At 37.0% G+C, this 12069-nt stretch overlaps 1 protein-coding gene across 2 annotated transcripts; it reads right to left on the reverse strand.

Annotated features, from left to right (window-relative positions):
* Nucleotides 1-1279: 1279 nt before the first annotated feature.
* On the reverse strand, nucleotides 1280-11377 carry tmem154 (transmembrane protein 154). Of its 2 annotated transcripts, none has more exons than XM_062435221.1 (9): nucleotides 11239-11377; nucleotides 10436-10492; nucleotides 8482-8553; nucleotides 8210-8260; nucleotides 7795-7959; nucleotides 7231-7285; nucleotides 5838-5914; nucleotides 4822-4870; nucleotides 1280-2440 (listed from the first exon to the last, which is right to left on the reverse strand). In XM_062435221.1, exons 1-8 carry the CDS (start codon nucleotides 11330-11332, stop codon nucleotides 4839-4841), a joined length of 603 nt encoding a protein of 200 aa, XP_062291205.1. In that variant the 5' UTR covers nucleotides 11333-11377; the 3' UTR covers nucleotides 1280-2440; nucleotides 4822-4838. The 2 variants fall into 2 exon arrangements, with proteins under 2 accessions (XP_062291205.1, XP_062291197.1); XM_062435213.1 differs by having other exon boundaries at nucleotides 8153-8260.
* Between the last annotated feature and the right edge of the window lie 692 nt (nucleotides 11378-12069).

Genomic DNA, 12069 nt, shown 5'->3' on the forward strand with positions numbered 1-12069 from the left:
CAATGTTAACATACTGCTGTATAGCACATATACTGACCATCTTAGTTTAGGTAATCTCGCTAAAAATGTGCTAATAAGCAATTAAATAAACTACAGCTGAGGCTGAGGTTTTCTGTCATCATAAACCAAAGGATTGTAAAAAATGAATTTTTTATATGATGGTAATTCAGCATGAAAAGTCAGACGATCACCAAAGTTATAGGAAATCATCCTGAAGGTGATATGAATGTGTGAATCAAATTTCGTATTTTTCCATTCAGTAGCTGAAATGAAAATGTCAGCTTCATGGTAGCGCTTCAGAAGAAGTCTGGGAGTCACCAAAGTCATTAAGATTAATGGTCTGGGATCCAGTGGTGAGTACCAATACAGTAATGTAAAAAATACTCCATTACAAGTTAAAGTCCTGTATAAAAAACCTATTTAAAAGTAAAAGTACATCAGTATTGAAGTAAATGTACTTGTTTCACCCATTTCTAATACTGAAGCATCAGTGTGTAAGCAGCATGTGCTTACATGTGCATACTGTTGTAGCTGTTGGACGTTGAGCTAGTTTACAGTACTTTATGTAAAGTGAGCTAGTTTTGTCCAGTGGTTCCCAACATAGCGTCAGGCCCCTCCAAAGGGTCAGCAGATAAATCTGAGGGGTCGTGAGATGATTAATGGGAGCGGAAAGAAGAAAAAACAAAGTTCTGATACACAAATCTGTTTTCAGCTTTTTTTTTCCCTCTCTAATCTTTGATCTTCGGGGAAATATTGGATCATTTGAACATTTATTGAAATGAATCCATGTGAGACGTTTAGAGGGAGAAATCACTATTTGGTGGAGCTGTTAACAACTCATAGACATCTGAAATGTGACCCCGACTACACACTGCTTTTCTGTAAGACATCAAAAGCCAAAAAGTTCGGAAACCACTGATTTCATCTTTAACAATGTGTTTTATTTTAAAAGCTCGTCAAATTATTAATTGTGTCCAATCTTCATCTGATGGAAAAGCTCAAGTGAAATACAAGTATCGCAAACTTGTACTAAAGTACAGTACTTGAGTAAATGTATTTAGTTACTTTCCACCATGCTGGAAACCATGAATATCTCTACAAAATGTTATGCCAATCCATTGAGTAGATGTTAAGATATTCCTTTCAATAAGTGAAAACTTAAGAAAAGTCATCAGGATTCATCCTCTGAGGAACTTGAATGCTTAATCTGAATATGAAGGCAATCCATCAAATAATTGTCGAGACATTTCATTCAAAACCCAAAATCAACCCCATAATATATTTTATTTATTGAACTTTTATTAAAAACATTGGCTAAACAACAGCACTACAGCCTTATATGAAATATTTACAAAAGGCATTTCTTGAAAATAACATCTATTGGTATACTGTATTCTCATATTTACAGTGCAACATACTGCAAAATACTGACTGAAAATTCAGAAAGTAGTCCTCTCATTTATATCAGTGTCACGACTGCTTAGATTCAACACTTTTAAGCTATAATCAGGAATAAAACATCTAAACTATATCTGTAGAAATTAACTATTCAGTCAGTGGGTTATTATCTACAGTGAGATGAAAATCTTATCAGTAGCAGCTTTTAGAAAGCTGTTTCAGCAACAGGGCAATAATTTATCAAAAGACTCAGGAACATAATGCTGCTGATTTCACGCTCTGGGATTTCAAACAGCGTCGGAATAAAAACACTTTCCCCATAAGTCTTAACCAGCTCTGCACAGGAATGAAAAGGAGCAGTCTTCTCTGTCATGCATGCCTACAATCCTCAACAGGATATTTCCGTATTAAAACCTGCAGCTGGAGAGAGTCACATAGTGTGATACAACAAAGAAGCTTTGAGCTGAAGAGAAGCCATCAGCAGAAACTATGAGCAGTCATATCTGTGAGGGGTGGAGAAGGGTATTGACCTAATGCGCTTTGTGTTGACCACACACTCTACAACTGCATGAATCTGCAGAACAAGGGAGTGATTGGTAGCTAGAGGAGTGTGTGTGGGTTTTTTGGGCGTTTTTTTAGGTTAAACTAAATACCTTTCAGTCTGGCTGGTTCATGGAGACAGAAAATACTGCACATTGGCATTTCAGTACACAATAAAAACAGGCAAAGCATGAAAAATGAAAGGAACAACACTGATCATTGTCATAAAGCAGAGCACATGCTCATCGTAACAAAACAGCAGAAAAACTATTTAACATGTTTAAGTCCACTGAAGATAGCAAAGAGGTGTAGCCTTTAGAAAACTATTTGTAAGACATCTGTACGCATCATTTAAGAGGTGTGACGGTGTTTTCGGACTGTGTGGTCAATGACATTGTTTGGATGTTGTGAGATTATTGTAGAAATGTCAAAACTTCAGTGTTGGCAGCGATGCATTGTTGACTGCCTGTCCTTGCATACCGGGAGAGCGTCCTTTGTTAACCTGCAGTAAAGGAATCATGAGAGAAAGGGGTGACAATGTCAGGGTGAGAGAGGTCATTCCTCTGTAATATCTGAACTCTGGTGACATTAGTCACAAGGGGTGGCGGACTTAACAGTCAGATGTTAAGGAAATAGCTTCACACTTCATATTATAGTATCTTACTAATACCTTGATTACATTTATATTGTGATTTAATTTGTAAAATTACTTTTTTGATTGTTTTAGTCCATAAAACCAAAGAAAACATGTCATTTTGAACCTGTTAATTCACTATAATTGAAACAGTTTTATTTGATCTTTACTGCAGTGAAGACATGTACAATCAACACCATTCACACTGTGTATTGTACACTCCATGAATAGCCTGACTCCTATCGTCATCAGCCTCCACACGCACATAAGGGTGTTCACACATAAGTGTCAAGGAAGAATCACCACGTCGTAATAAACTCACAACAAGCTCCAACAGCAAAACTAACCACACCTCAACCTGCAAACTTTCACTTGCAATCATCGTAAGCCAAGTGTGAATTCAACTCTGCACACCACAAATCCAAGAAGTTAACTCACTTATGACCAATATTTGACTGTGGTTCAACATGTTTTAGCAGAATTTGAAAACTAAACTTCATTATTTGTTATGTTGATTATTTCATCACAACATTGAGTTAAATCAGTAATGCTGCTTTGTGTGGTTTCCACTGTACTCTCTGGGAGGCAAATATTCTTCATGTTTTCCTGTGGATATTGGGATATATTGTGTTATTGGCTGGGAAAAGGCTTGAAACTGCTCTACTATTAATCTATACTTATTATAATAATAAAAGATTGTGCATGAAGTGCAAAGGTTTGCTCATAATGATGAATCCACTGAAAATGATCACCTGACTCTGCAATTCTCCTCAGCTCTATGGGGCTATATAGCACCTTTAGTTCATTGTTTTGGTTTTCCAACCAGCAACTTTATTGTTTAGCTCTGATACATCATCCTGTACACAACTTGCTCAGCACCAAACCCCACAGCCAGAAAGTTAGTAATGAACATAATGGGAATTTAGCTACTGGAGAGACAAATATTTCCCTCAGGAGTTGGTGCAAATGTAAACAGAGCTAAAAAGAGAGTGAATATTGGGCTAACACTGGTCTAGTGTCCAGAAGCGACGCCAAATAAATGCTAATTTACTCTGTAAACAGAAAACTGTTTGCTACCACGTCACCAATACAGCTTTATGAGACAATATTTGGTCAACAGTGTATTAACAGTCAGCTTTTGACTTAATTTTATCCCAAATAGTGTCTGTTTATTTTATTTTTATTAATTTGAACATATTTTCTAAATATTTTACCAACATCTTTTGTGAGAGTGGTTTCATGCTTTGACTTTCAATGCAAAGTAATTAGTAGGTTTGAAAACTGGATTTCAGAGCAGCTTCATCGTATATTGTCTGACAAACAGCTTGTAGCTGCTGCATATAGACAATGAAACGCGGAAGATGGCATCACATTGTGCAACTGCAGTAACATCACATTTACTTCTGTTTGGAGATCTCTTGTGTAACCAAATGTGTACAGAGAGCCTCCGGGTTGAAGGAAAGTACCCTCTAACCCTTGCACAGCTTTGGAAATAAAATCCTGAGAAAAAGAGCAGAGTGTAAATGACGTTGGTCAACAGTTAGTGGAGCGGACCTTGACCTCGCTTTCCCAGCCCTTCCAGTAAGGAGACTATCCTGAGTTAAGTTGCGCCACACTTCCATGCATGCCTTTTGTAATCACTAACAGATGTTAGGAGTGTTTGTGCTTTCAAACAGTACCATGTGTAATGACAAAAGGGTCACAGTTCATCAGTCACAGCTATACTGAAACCAGCTGGTGCATCACAACAAACAGAGGCTGGCAGAAAAAAAGGAAATGTTTGGAAAGGTTTCTTATTACCCAAGTTGACTGTTGATCTGTGTTGTGTAACGAGCTGTATGTAACAGGTTGGTGGTAACACTGATGGTATATTGTGTACTCCACCAGGCACACAGATATGTACTTTTTTATGTGTGTAATTATGTTCAGATAGTTCATTAGAAGTGGGTTATCTTTACACCTGCTGGAGCATGTTGCTGGTCCTATCCTTGCTTCATTTTACAGTCTCCTCTACTGCCTCTTCATTGTAATGTGTTGATATTTGTTTTAATATCTAAAAACATTTCTTTAGAGTTCATTAATTAGGCAAGTCACCAAGCTTAGGGCAAAATATTAGCTCGTTTAAAAGTAATGTAAACTGATTTAATGTTTTATGATGTAAATCACTGATTATAAGGAATAAATTATGAGAAATTGAATACAGTTTGCATTGAGTCGACATAAATATAACAAGTATAAAATATGCTCACCATAAATAGACTGAGGCCTAAGCCTGTTTGGAGTCCTCTGCAGCTTCACCTAGAACAAACCAACCAACCTGTGAGACGCACACACAAAATCCTCATAAATGTGATCATTCATGTCATGAAAGTTACAAACTAATTTTTTCCTAGGTAATTAAGTTATAATAAATATGCAGAATGTTCTGATTAACTGCAGACAGACAGTGACATTAGGCACTGTGCTGTACATTCACCTCTCATGAAGCAACTCTGACCTCTGCTGGATAAACTGCACCAACTCATGTTAAAGGTGCAGTATGAAGAATTTAGTAGCATCTAGTGGAATATAATATTCATAAGTATGTTTTGATTAGTGAAAACATTAAACAGAATTGGATACAGTGTTGGAGGTGGGACCACGTTCATATCTATGAAAGTTGCCCAGATGAAAACAGTGCACCTGCTCTACAGGCCCAATGTGCCAATGTAGCTGCTGTGCTTAGTGGAGACTTTTGACTGACACCACTAATGTCTGGTTTAGCCATCCTGCTAACTGATAATAACTGATAATTGAATCGTGCAGACCAAATAGATCAAACTGAGAGTAAAACAAGTCATTTTACAGGGGTTGTGATGCTAAAAAAATAAATATATATATGTATATATATATATATATATATATATATATATATATATATATATATATATATATATATATATATATATATATATATGGAAACAAGCCCTCCTGAGGGCTTGTTTCCATGGAGCCCGCCATGTTGTATTGTCATGTTTCTACAGCAGCTCAGAAAGGACAAACCAAAAACTGACTCTAGAGAGGACCTTTTGTGTTTTTTGTGAGTTTCATGGCCACAGAAGATTCTCCTACATGCTTTGAAGAAGAGGGAGAGGGGAGGGCTATTTATTTGGTTGCAATCTGCAACTTCACCACTAGATGTCACTAAATCCTATACACTCAGTCTTTTAAAATTCTTCTTGACAGATTTCATATGTTGTTTGCCTTTTATTCTACAGAACTATACCGTCTTTTTTCATCCATTGGTCCAACTCTTCCATCTCTAACTCCATTACAGAGGGCACATCCTCTTCAAACATGGGCCTAAAAGGACATAAAATGTTTGAAGAAAACAAATAACATTCAAGAACCAGATTTAAAAAAAACCCCCAAAACATCAGACATTATGTTCTTCTGGCAACCATCGCTGGCCATTTTGTCTCATTTGTGTTCAAACAAATATTGACAAGCACATTTCATCTGCTTCACAAATGGTTGTGGCATACTGTTTTTTAATACAGCTGTTGTGTGACTGTTTATTTGAGCTTTTTTTAATTACATTTTTCTGCAAGTTTAGGCTACAGCTAACCAAACCAGCCATGAGCATAAGTAAGCTGTAACTTATGTTGCTAATGAATCACAAGTTAATTTACTGTTGGGCTACTTTTTATGTAATGTATTTTACTTTTTTTGCTTTTAGCCTTTTATTTAATGAATAAATTACTGTTTTTTACTACTTCTTATCATGAAGGGCAGCTTAGACTAATTTGACATTTTCATGAATCGGTTTCCTGTTTACTGTGCTTATTCATTTTTTGACTAGACTCTCAGTCTAGCTCTTTTTTTTTTTAAAATCGTGTCTCATCTTTTAATTCCCATCTTTGAATTAGTTTCTGTTTTCATGTGGAGTTCCCCCACCATGGCTGCGTGGGTTCTCTCCGGATATTTTGGCTTCCTCCCACAGACCAAAAATATGCAGGTTAGGTTAAGGGGTGACCATAAAATGCTGTGGGGGGGGGGGGGGGGGGATGGTTGTCTTTGTCTACACTATGTGTTAGCCTTGTGATTGAACCTGTCCACGGTGTACCCCACCTCTCGCCCATTGTCAGCTGAGATTGGCTCCAGCTCCTTTTTGACCCTTCCATAGAGTAAACGGTAGAAAAATGATGGACCGATCTTATTATGTGAATTAGTACTGTTTCAGGTAATAAAAAGCTGCTGTCACAGTTCCTCAATTGCTTGCAGTTAAGACTTTAAAGGCCAACAGCTGTCAAACCGTTATTGAAAATATACTTAGGTCTTTGCATAACTGTGCAACTCCATGTGCAGCAAGTGCAGATGAGTACAAAAGCGGTTTGATCACGTGAAAGGACTTACGAGACTTACTGATGGTTGTCATGCAGCTGATGTCAAGATAAACGAAAGAATACCACAAGATGACTTGTGATACAACATTTAACTCTGAGGCATAGCTATGTAACTCAAACTTTCTTCCTACATGGACTTGGTTTTGAAAAAGGAAACAAGGGTAAAATTTGAGGGTAAAATCTTACTAAGCACTTAGTGAAATGTCTTTCAACTTTTTATGTTTGCCAAAGGTTAAGTTATAAATTGCAAAATAATTTATTTACAATACTTACATTGGCACCTTCTCTGTGTCGGGCCCATCCAAATATGGATCTTCTTTTCTTAGATCTATGAAAAGAAAACATGATTTAATCATCTTTATTATGATAAAATGCCAAATACTACAAATTAATAGCATTCATCTTTCACCTTGGAGTTATATAGTTATTAAATCAACTAATCACTTTTTAAATATCAATTGAATATGATACAAAAATTAAGTTAGACTTTCCAATGAGCTTCCTGAAGTAAAAATATATATATATATTTCCCACCATATTGGTACCTAGTTATTAGGTATTATCTGTCAGATAATACAGTAATTTGATAAAATAATCCCCAGATCTCACTGTGGATAGATGCTATTATATCTAGTATTAAGTTTTCAAATCTAATATTGTTCAATGCCTTAAGAACCAAAAAAGAAAATTACATTCACCCCACATTTGTAAACCTTTGTAAATAAAACCAAAACCATCAGCATTAGCCAGCAAGCGTGAGTAGGATAATATGTTTTTCTTTTCTTTTCTTTTTTTGTGACTGAAGTGATCTTTTATTTCCTGCTGTGTTGGACGCACCTTGACTCTCCGCTTTTTGTTTCCACCTTCGCTTGAGGAAAATACAGCAAACTATGATGCCAATGATAACCACCACCAGCACCACAGGGACCAGGATGATGATGGGACTCAAACATTCATCCACAGGTACCGTACTGGTGATGCTGGGATCCACTGTACCCGTCGCTGAAATGTCAACAGTTTAATGATTTAGTTATTTTTATGATAAATGTGTCCTGCTGCATTTCTGCAAATTTATGAAAATACAAAAATGCTTCTGTTTGAATTAAGCCGATTACAGTTCAGGGTTTTGTTGCCATTAGCTTTCATTACGCCTAATGGTCATTACAAGTTTTATAGTGATAATTGTTAAATTTACCGTAATCCAGAAACAAATCATGTCCTGTTGTGTTAGGCAGTATTACATCTGATATACCTGGGTCGGTAAGGCTGAGATCCCCTGTAGAGCCTTCTGCGTCGTCTTCAACTGGAAACACCAAGAAAAAAAACAGGATATGACTTTAACAGAAAGGCTTCAGTGAGTATTCTCTACTGTACTACTTCTGTTTCTTCTTTTCACTGTATGAAGCCAAGAAGTGACATCAAATAGTATTAAGATATTAAATGCTCAACAACTGAACATTAAAAAAAGTCTCTTCTCGAGGGTAGAAGAAAAAAAGAAAAAAAACGATGTGGAAAACACTGTACCTTGGCCGTCACTGCTGGCTGTGGGAGAGGGGGTTGATATCGGAGGGGCTTCAGATTCAGGTGGGAGTTCCTCTGGAAACCCACAAAGTAGCAGGTTATAATGTTGCAAACATATTCAGTGAGGAACAAGTACAATGACTTGTGCAATACGTGGCCAGAACAGAAGTATGTACTCATCCGAGCATTACAGCATACAGCAAACAGCATACTGGTTGTTCCAAAAGTAAAAACAGAATTAGGAAAGAAAGCATTTAGGTTTTCAGCACCTGTTGGTTGGAACAATCTTCAAACTGAACTTCACCTTCAAAACCTAGTACCCTTGACTGATTTTAAAGATCTGGTGAAAAATCTGGAGCCCAGGCTCTATGTATGCAAGTGTTTTATATAAGTATGTTTTTATTTGGCCAATTATTTGTTGTCTGATTTTTAAATATTTTAAATGTTATTTTTTATACTGTAACTTTATTGCTGCTATCTTGGCTAGGTTTCCCCTGTAAAAGAGATCTGTGATCTTAATGGGACTAACCTGGTTAAATAAAGGCTAAATAAAAATAAATAAAAATACAGCAAGTGGTGGCAGGCATTGCAGCAATATGTGACTACGACAGCTTTCACTCTCATTGGAAGTGTTCCCATAATGTATAAACTTGTTGTTAACTCTCTTTAGGCTCAATTTGTGAACCAGAACAACACTTTTAAACCAGGATGAAGATGCAACAGTGTCCTTTAGAGAAACAGAAGTACAAAAATCATTAGCTTTACATCTTGTTCACACCAAACTTAGAAGAAGTGGGTTCAAATAAATAAACAAAAATTTAAAAAACTGAGGTTACTCTCTTTAATTTCTCTTATAGATTTTAAAAGGCTTTACTTATGTATCTGCAGTCCCACTTATAATTACTTTTCTTAATGTCAAAATAATGTCTAATCTGAATTATCTGTGTGCCTGTCTATGTTTAGAGTGTGTTTATTCCAGTACACAAGTCTGAGTAAGACTACCTGTTAAATAAAGGATTCAATAAATAAAAGAATCTCACCCCACCACCACCACTACTCAGGTAAATGACTATAGCTCCTTCACAGGGTATTTCCTGGACCGGTGTTTCTCAATCCCTGGTCCATGGACCTGTGCCGGTCCCTGGCTAAACTGATACTGATTATAGTAAACTGACCTCTGTATTTTTTAGTAGGTTGAACAGTCCTCAAAGGACAGCACTTGTAGATTTACAGTGTTTACAGTCTCTATAAAAAGTTAAGGAGCACAGCGCTAAACTTATGAAACCATCCACAAGGCCACAAAACAAAACACAAAAAGATCAGGTAGGAAAAAGACCTAATGATTTAAAACAGGTCTAATTGAGAGAAGGATGTGAGTCTCTAATTGAAAATCAGACATTTTCCAATTGAATGTGATTGCTGATTTGAAGATTGCTGAGTGAATGACACTACATGTTCAGTAAAAGCTCTAAAAACGGCCATGAGGTAAATTCGTAAGTGTGAGAAATTCATTCAAACAGCAATCATACTGCACTGTGCAAAGGTTTTAGGCACTTCCGAAATTTAGGTTCTTATCCATTACACCGTCTGGCAGCATAACCCCAAACCCAAACCCCAAACATACAGTCAGAGTCAAAAAGAACAATATTCAGCGACAAGAAGAACAAAGAACTCTATATTTTACCGTAAACTATTCATTAGATTAATTAGATAGATGATTGTCCTCACTTCACTTTTAGTGCCTACATTTTTAGTGTGCAGTGCTGTACAGTTTGTACAATATGTGATCTTTGTATTGTATTATGTGTGGGGTTTTTTTTATGCTTCTCTCCTAAAAACAATTTTAAATCTCAATAGGAATTTCACTTAGTTAAATTAATTGAAACATTTTGTCCACTACTTTTGGCCACATTGTTCATTATTATATCTGGAATTTATCTTATTACTCATGTCTCACCTTTGTCCCCAGCATCTGGGTTTGGATCTTCATACTCAGCTTCATCTTGGCATAACACTGTAAATCAACACCTCTCGTTACATCTTTACATCACTGTTATGTTATATCATTGAGATGGATAAACACACAAGTGAACAAAGTCATTTCTGCGGGGGATTTCCTTCAGCCCAGTCTTCTGAAACCACATCTGCAGCAGGGCAAGAAGGAGCCCTGTTTCAACTCTGCAGATAGACTGCCAAGTTCAGAACATACAGGAACTGAAGACTTCCGCACGCATGATTTTACTGTAAGCAGTTGTTACAAAAATCAAAACTGTTGCAAAATTCACCTATCCGACAGAGCACGGGAGGTGGAGATATTCAGCATGTTGAGCAATTTGTTCCCGACAGAGCTTTGTCATGTTTACAGACATGTGAGAAAAGGATTTCCTTGTTTAACAAAAAAAAAAGAATGCCAATGTTCACCTTTTAAAATACTCATGTATGTTAAGGTGTACTTTTTTTTTTGAAAGGTTGATACTAGCTTTAAAAAACTTAGAAAACATGAATTTGAAACGGAGAAGAGATTTCTGAACACGGCAAAAGTCGAGACAAGAAGTGGATTTAAGTAAGACAGGACCGGACACAAAATATTAGTACTTTACCTCCTAAGTCTCATTTAATTCTCTATAATTAAGTGACAGAACTTGTGTGATTACCACAGTTTCAGTACGAAGTTACACTCACAAGTCAAAGTAAGGCACAAAAGAGAGATGAGGGAGGAGACGGCAAAGTGCTGTTGACTCAGTGAGTAAAAAGTCCTACCTGTCCCAGTCAAAGTGGTAAGCAGCAGCAGGAGCAGCAGTAGAGGGGTCTTTACCCGGGGGCCTCTCATGTTACCAGGACAAGAGGCAGACATAGTGCCATTGTGTGCCCACTTCCTTCTCTACTGTCACAGCATCACACTTCCTGATCTGACTTAACATGCTAAATGGGAAGAAATGAAAAAAAAAGAAAAAAAAAGAAAAAAACCCCGTCACGCACACACCCTCAAACTCACTGAGATAGCTGACTCGGATGTGATGCAATCAACTGTGTGCTTGTAGCCACAAGTCTGACGGCTGCAGTACAATCACATTCCTGCTAGTTAGGTATGCAGCCTTGCAGACTGAGGGGGAAGCTGAACAAACACTTTGCATGAGCTCAGTAAGTCCCAGCTGGTGAGGTATCTCTTCAGAAAATTGTTAACGTTTCTAGCTTCTGAAAAATAAAGAAATGACTCACAAACCGAGGCTGTAGAGACGCTGCAAATTTGTTTGTCGCTCTGTTTCTTGATACAAGCTCAGTTGAGATTATGAGTCATTCTTTGTGCTAAAACACTGATCATGAATTTGAGGGTCATGCTGTTGTAATTATCTATGGGCCAAGACTGTTGGCCTACTTTAAAAGAGTACAATCTTTATCTCACAGCAGAGACACAGCGGTTGTGGGTCTTAACATGATGGATGTGGTTTGTAATTTATTTCAACTGTAAATCATTTATGCCTTCCTCCGAATACTGGTAGCTAGTTCTCAAAAGCCCATTGTCAAAAGATAGTTTGGTAATATCTGTTGATTCCTACTGTATATGTACATGGAAATTAGGCTAAAGGTTAA

Source organism: Scomber scombrus, chromosome 2, assembly GCF_963691925.1.
Source record: "Scomber scombrus chromosome 2, fScoSco1.1, whole genome shotgun sequence".
Lineage (NCBI taxonomy): Eukaryota > Metazoa > Chordata > Actinopteri > Scombriformes > Scombridae > Scomber > Scomber scombrus.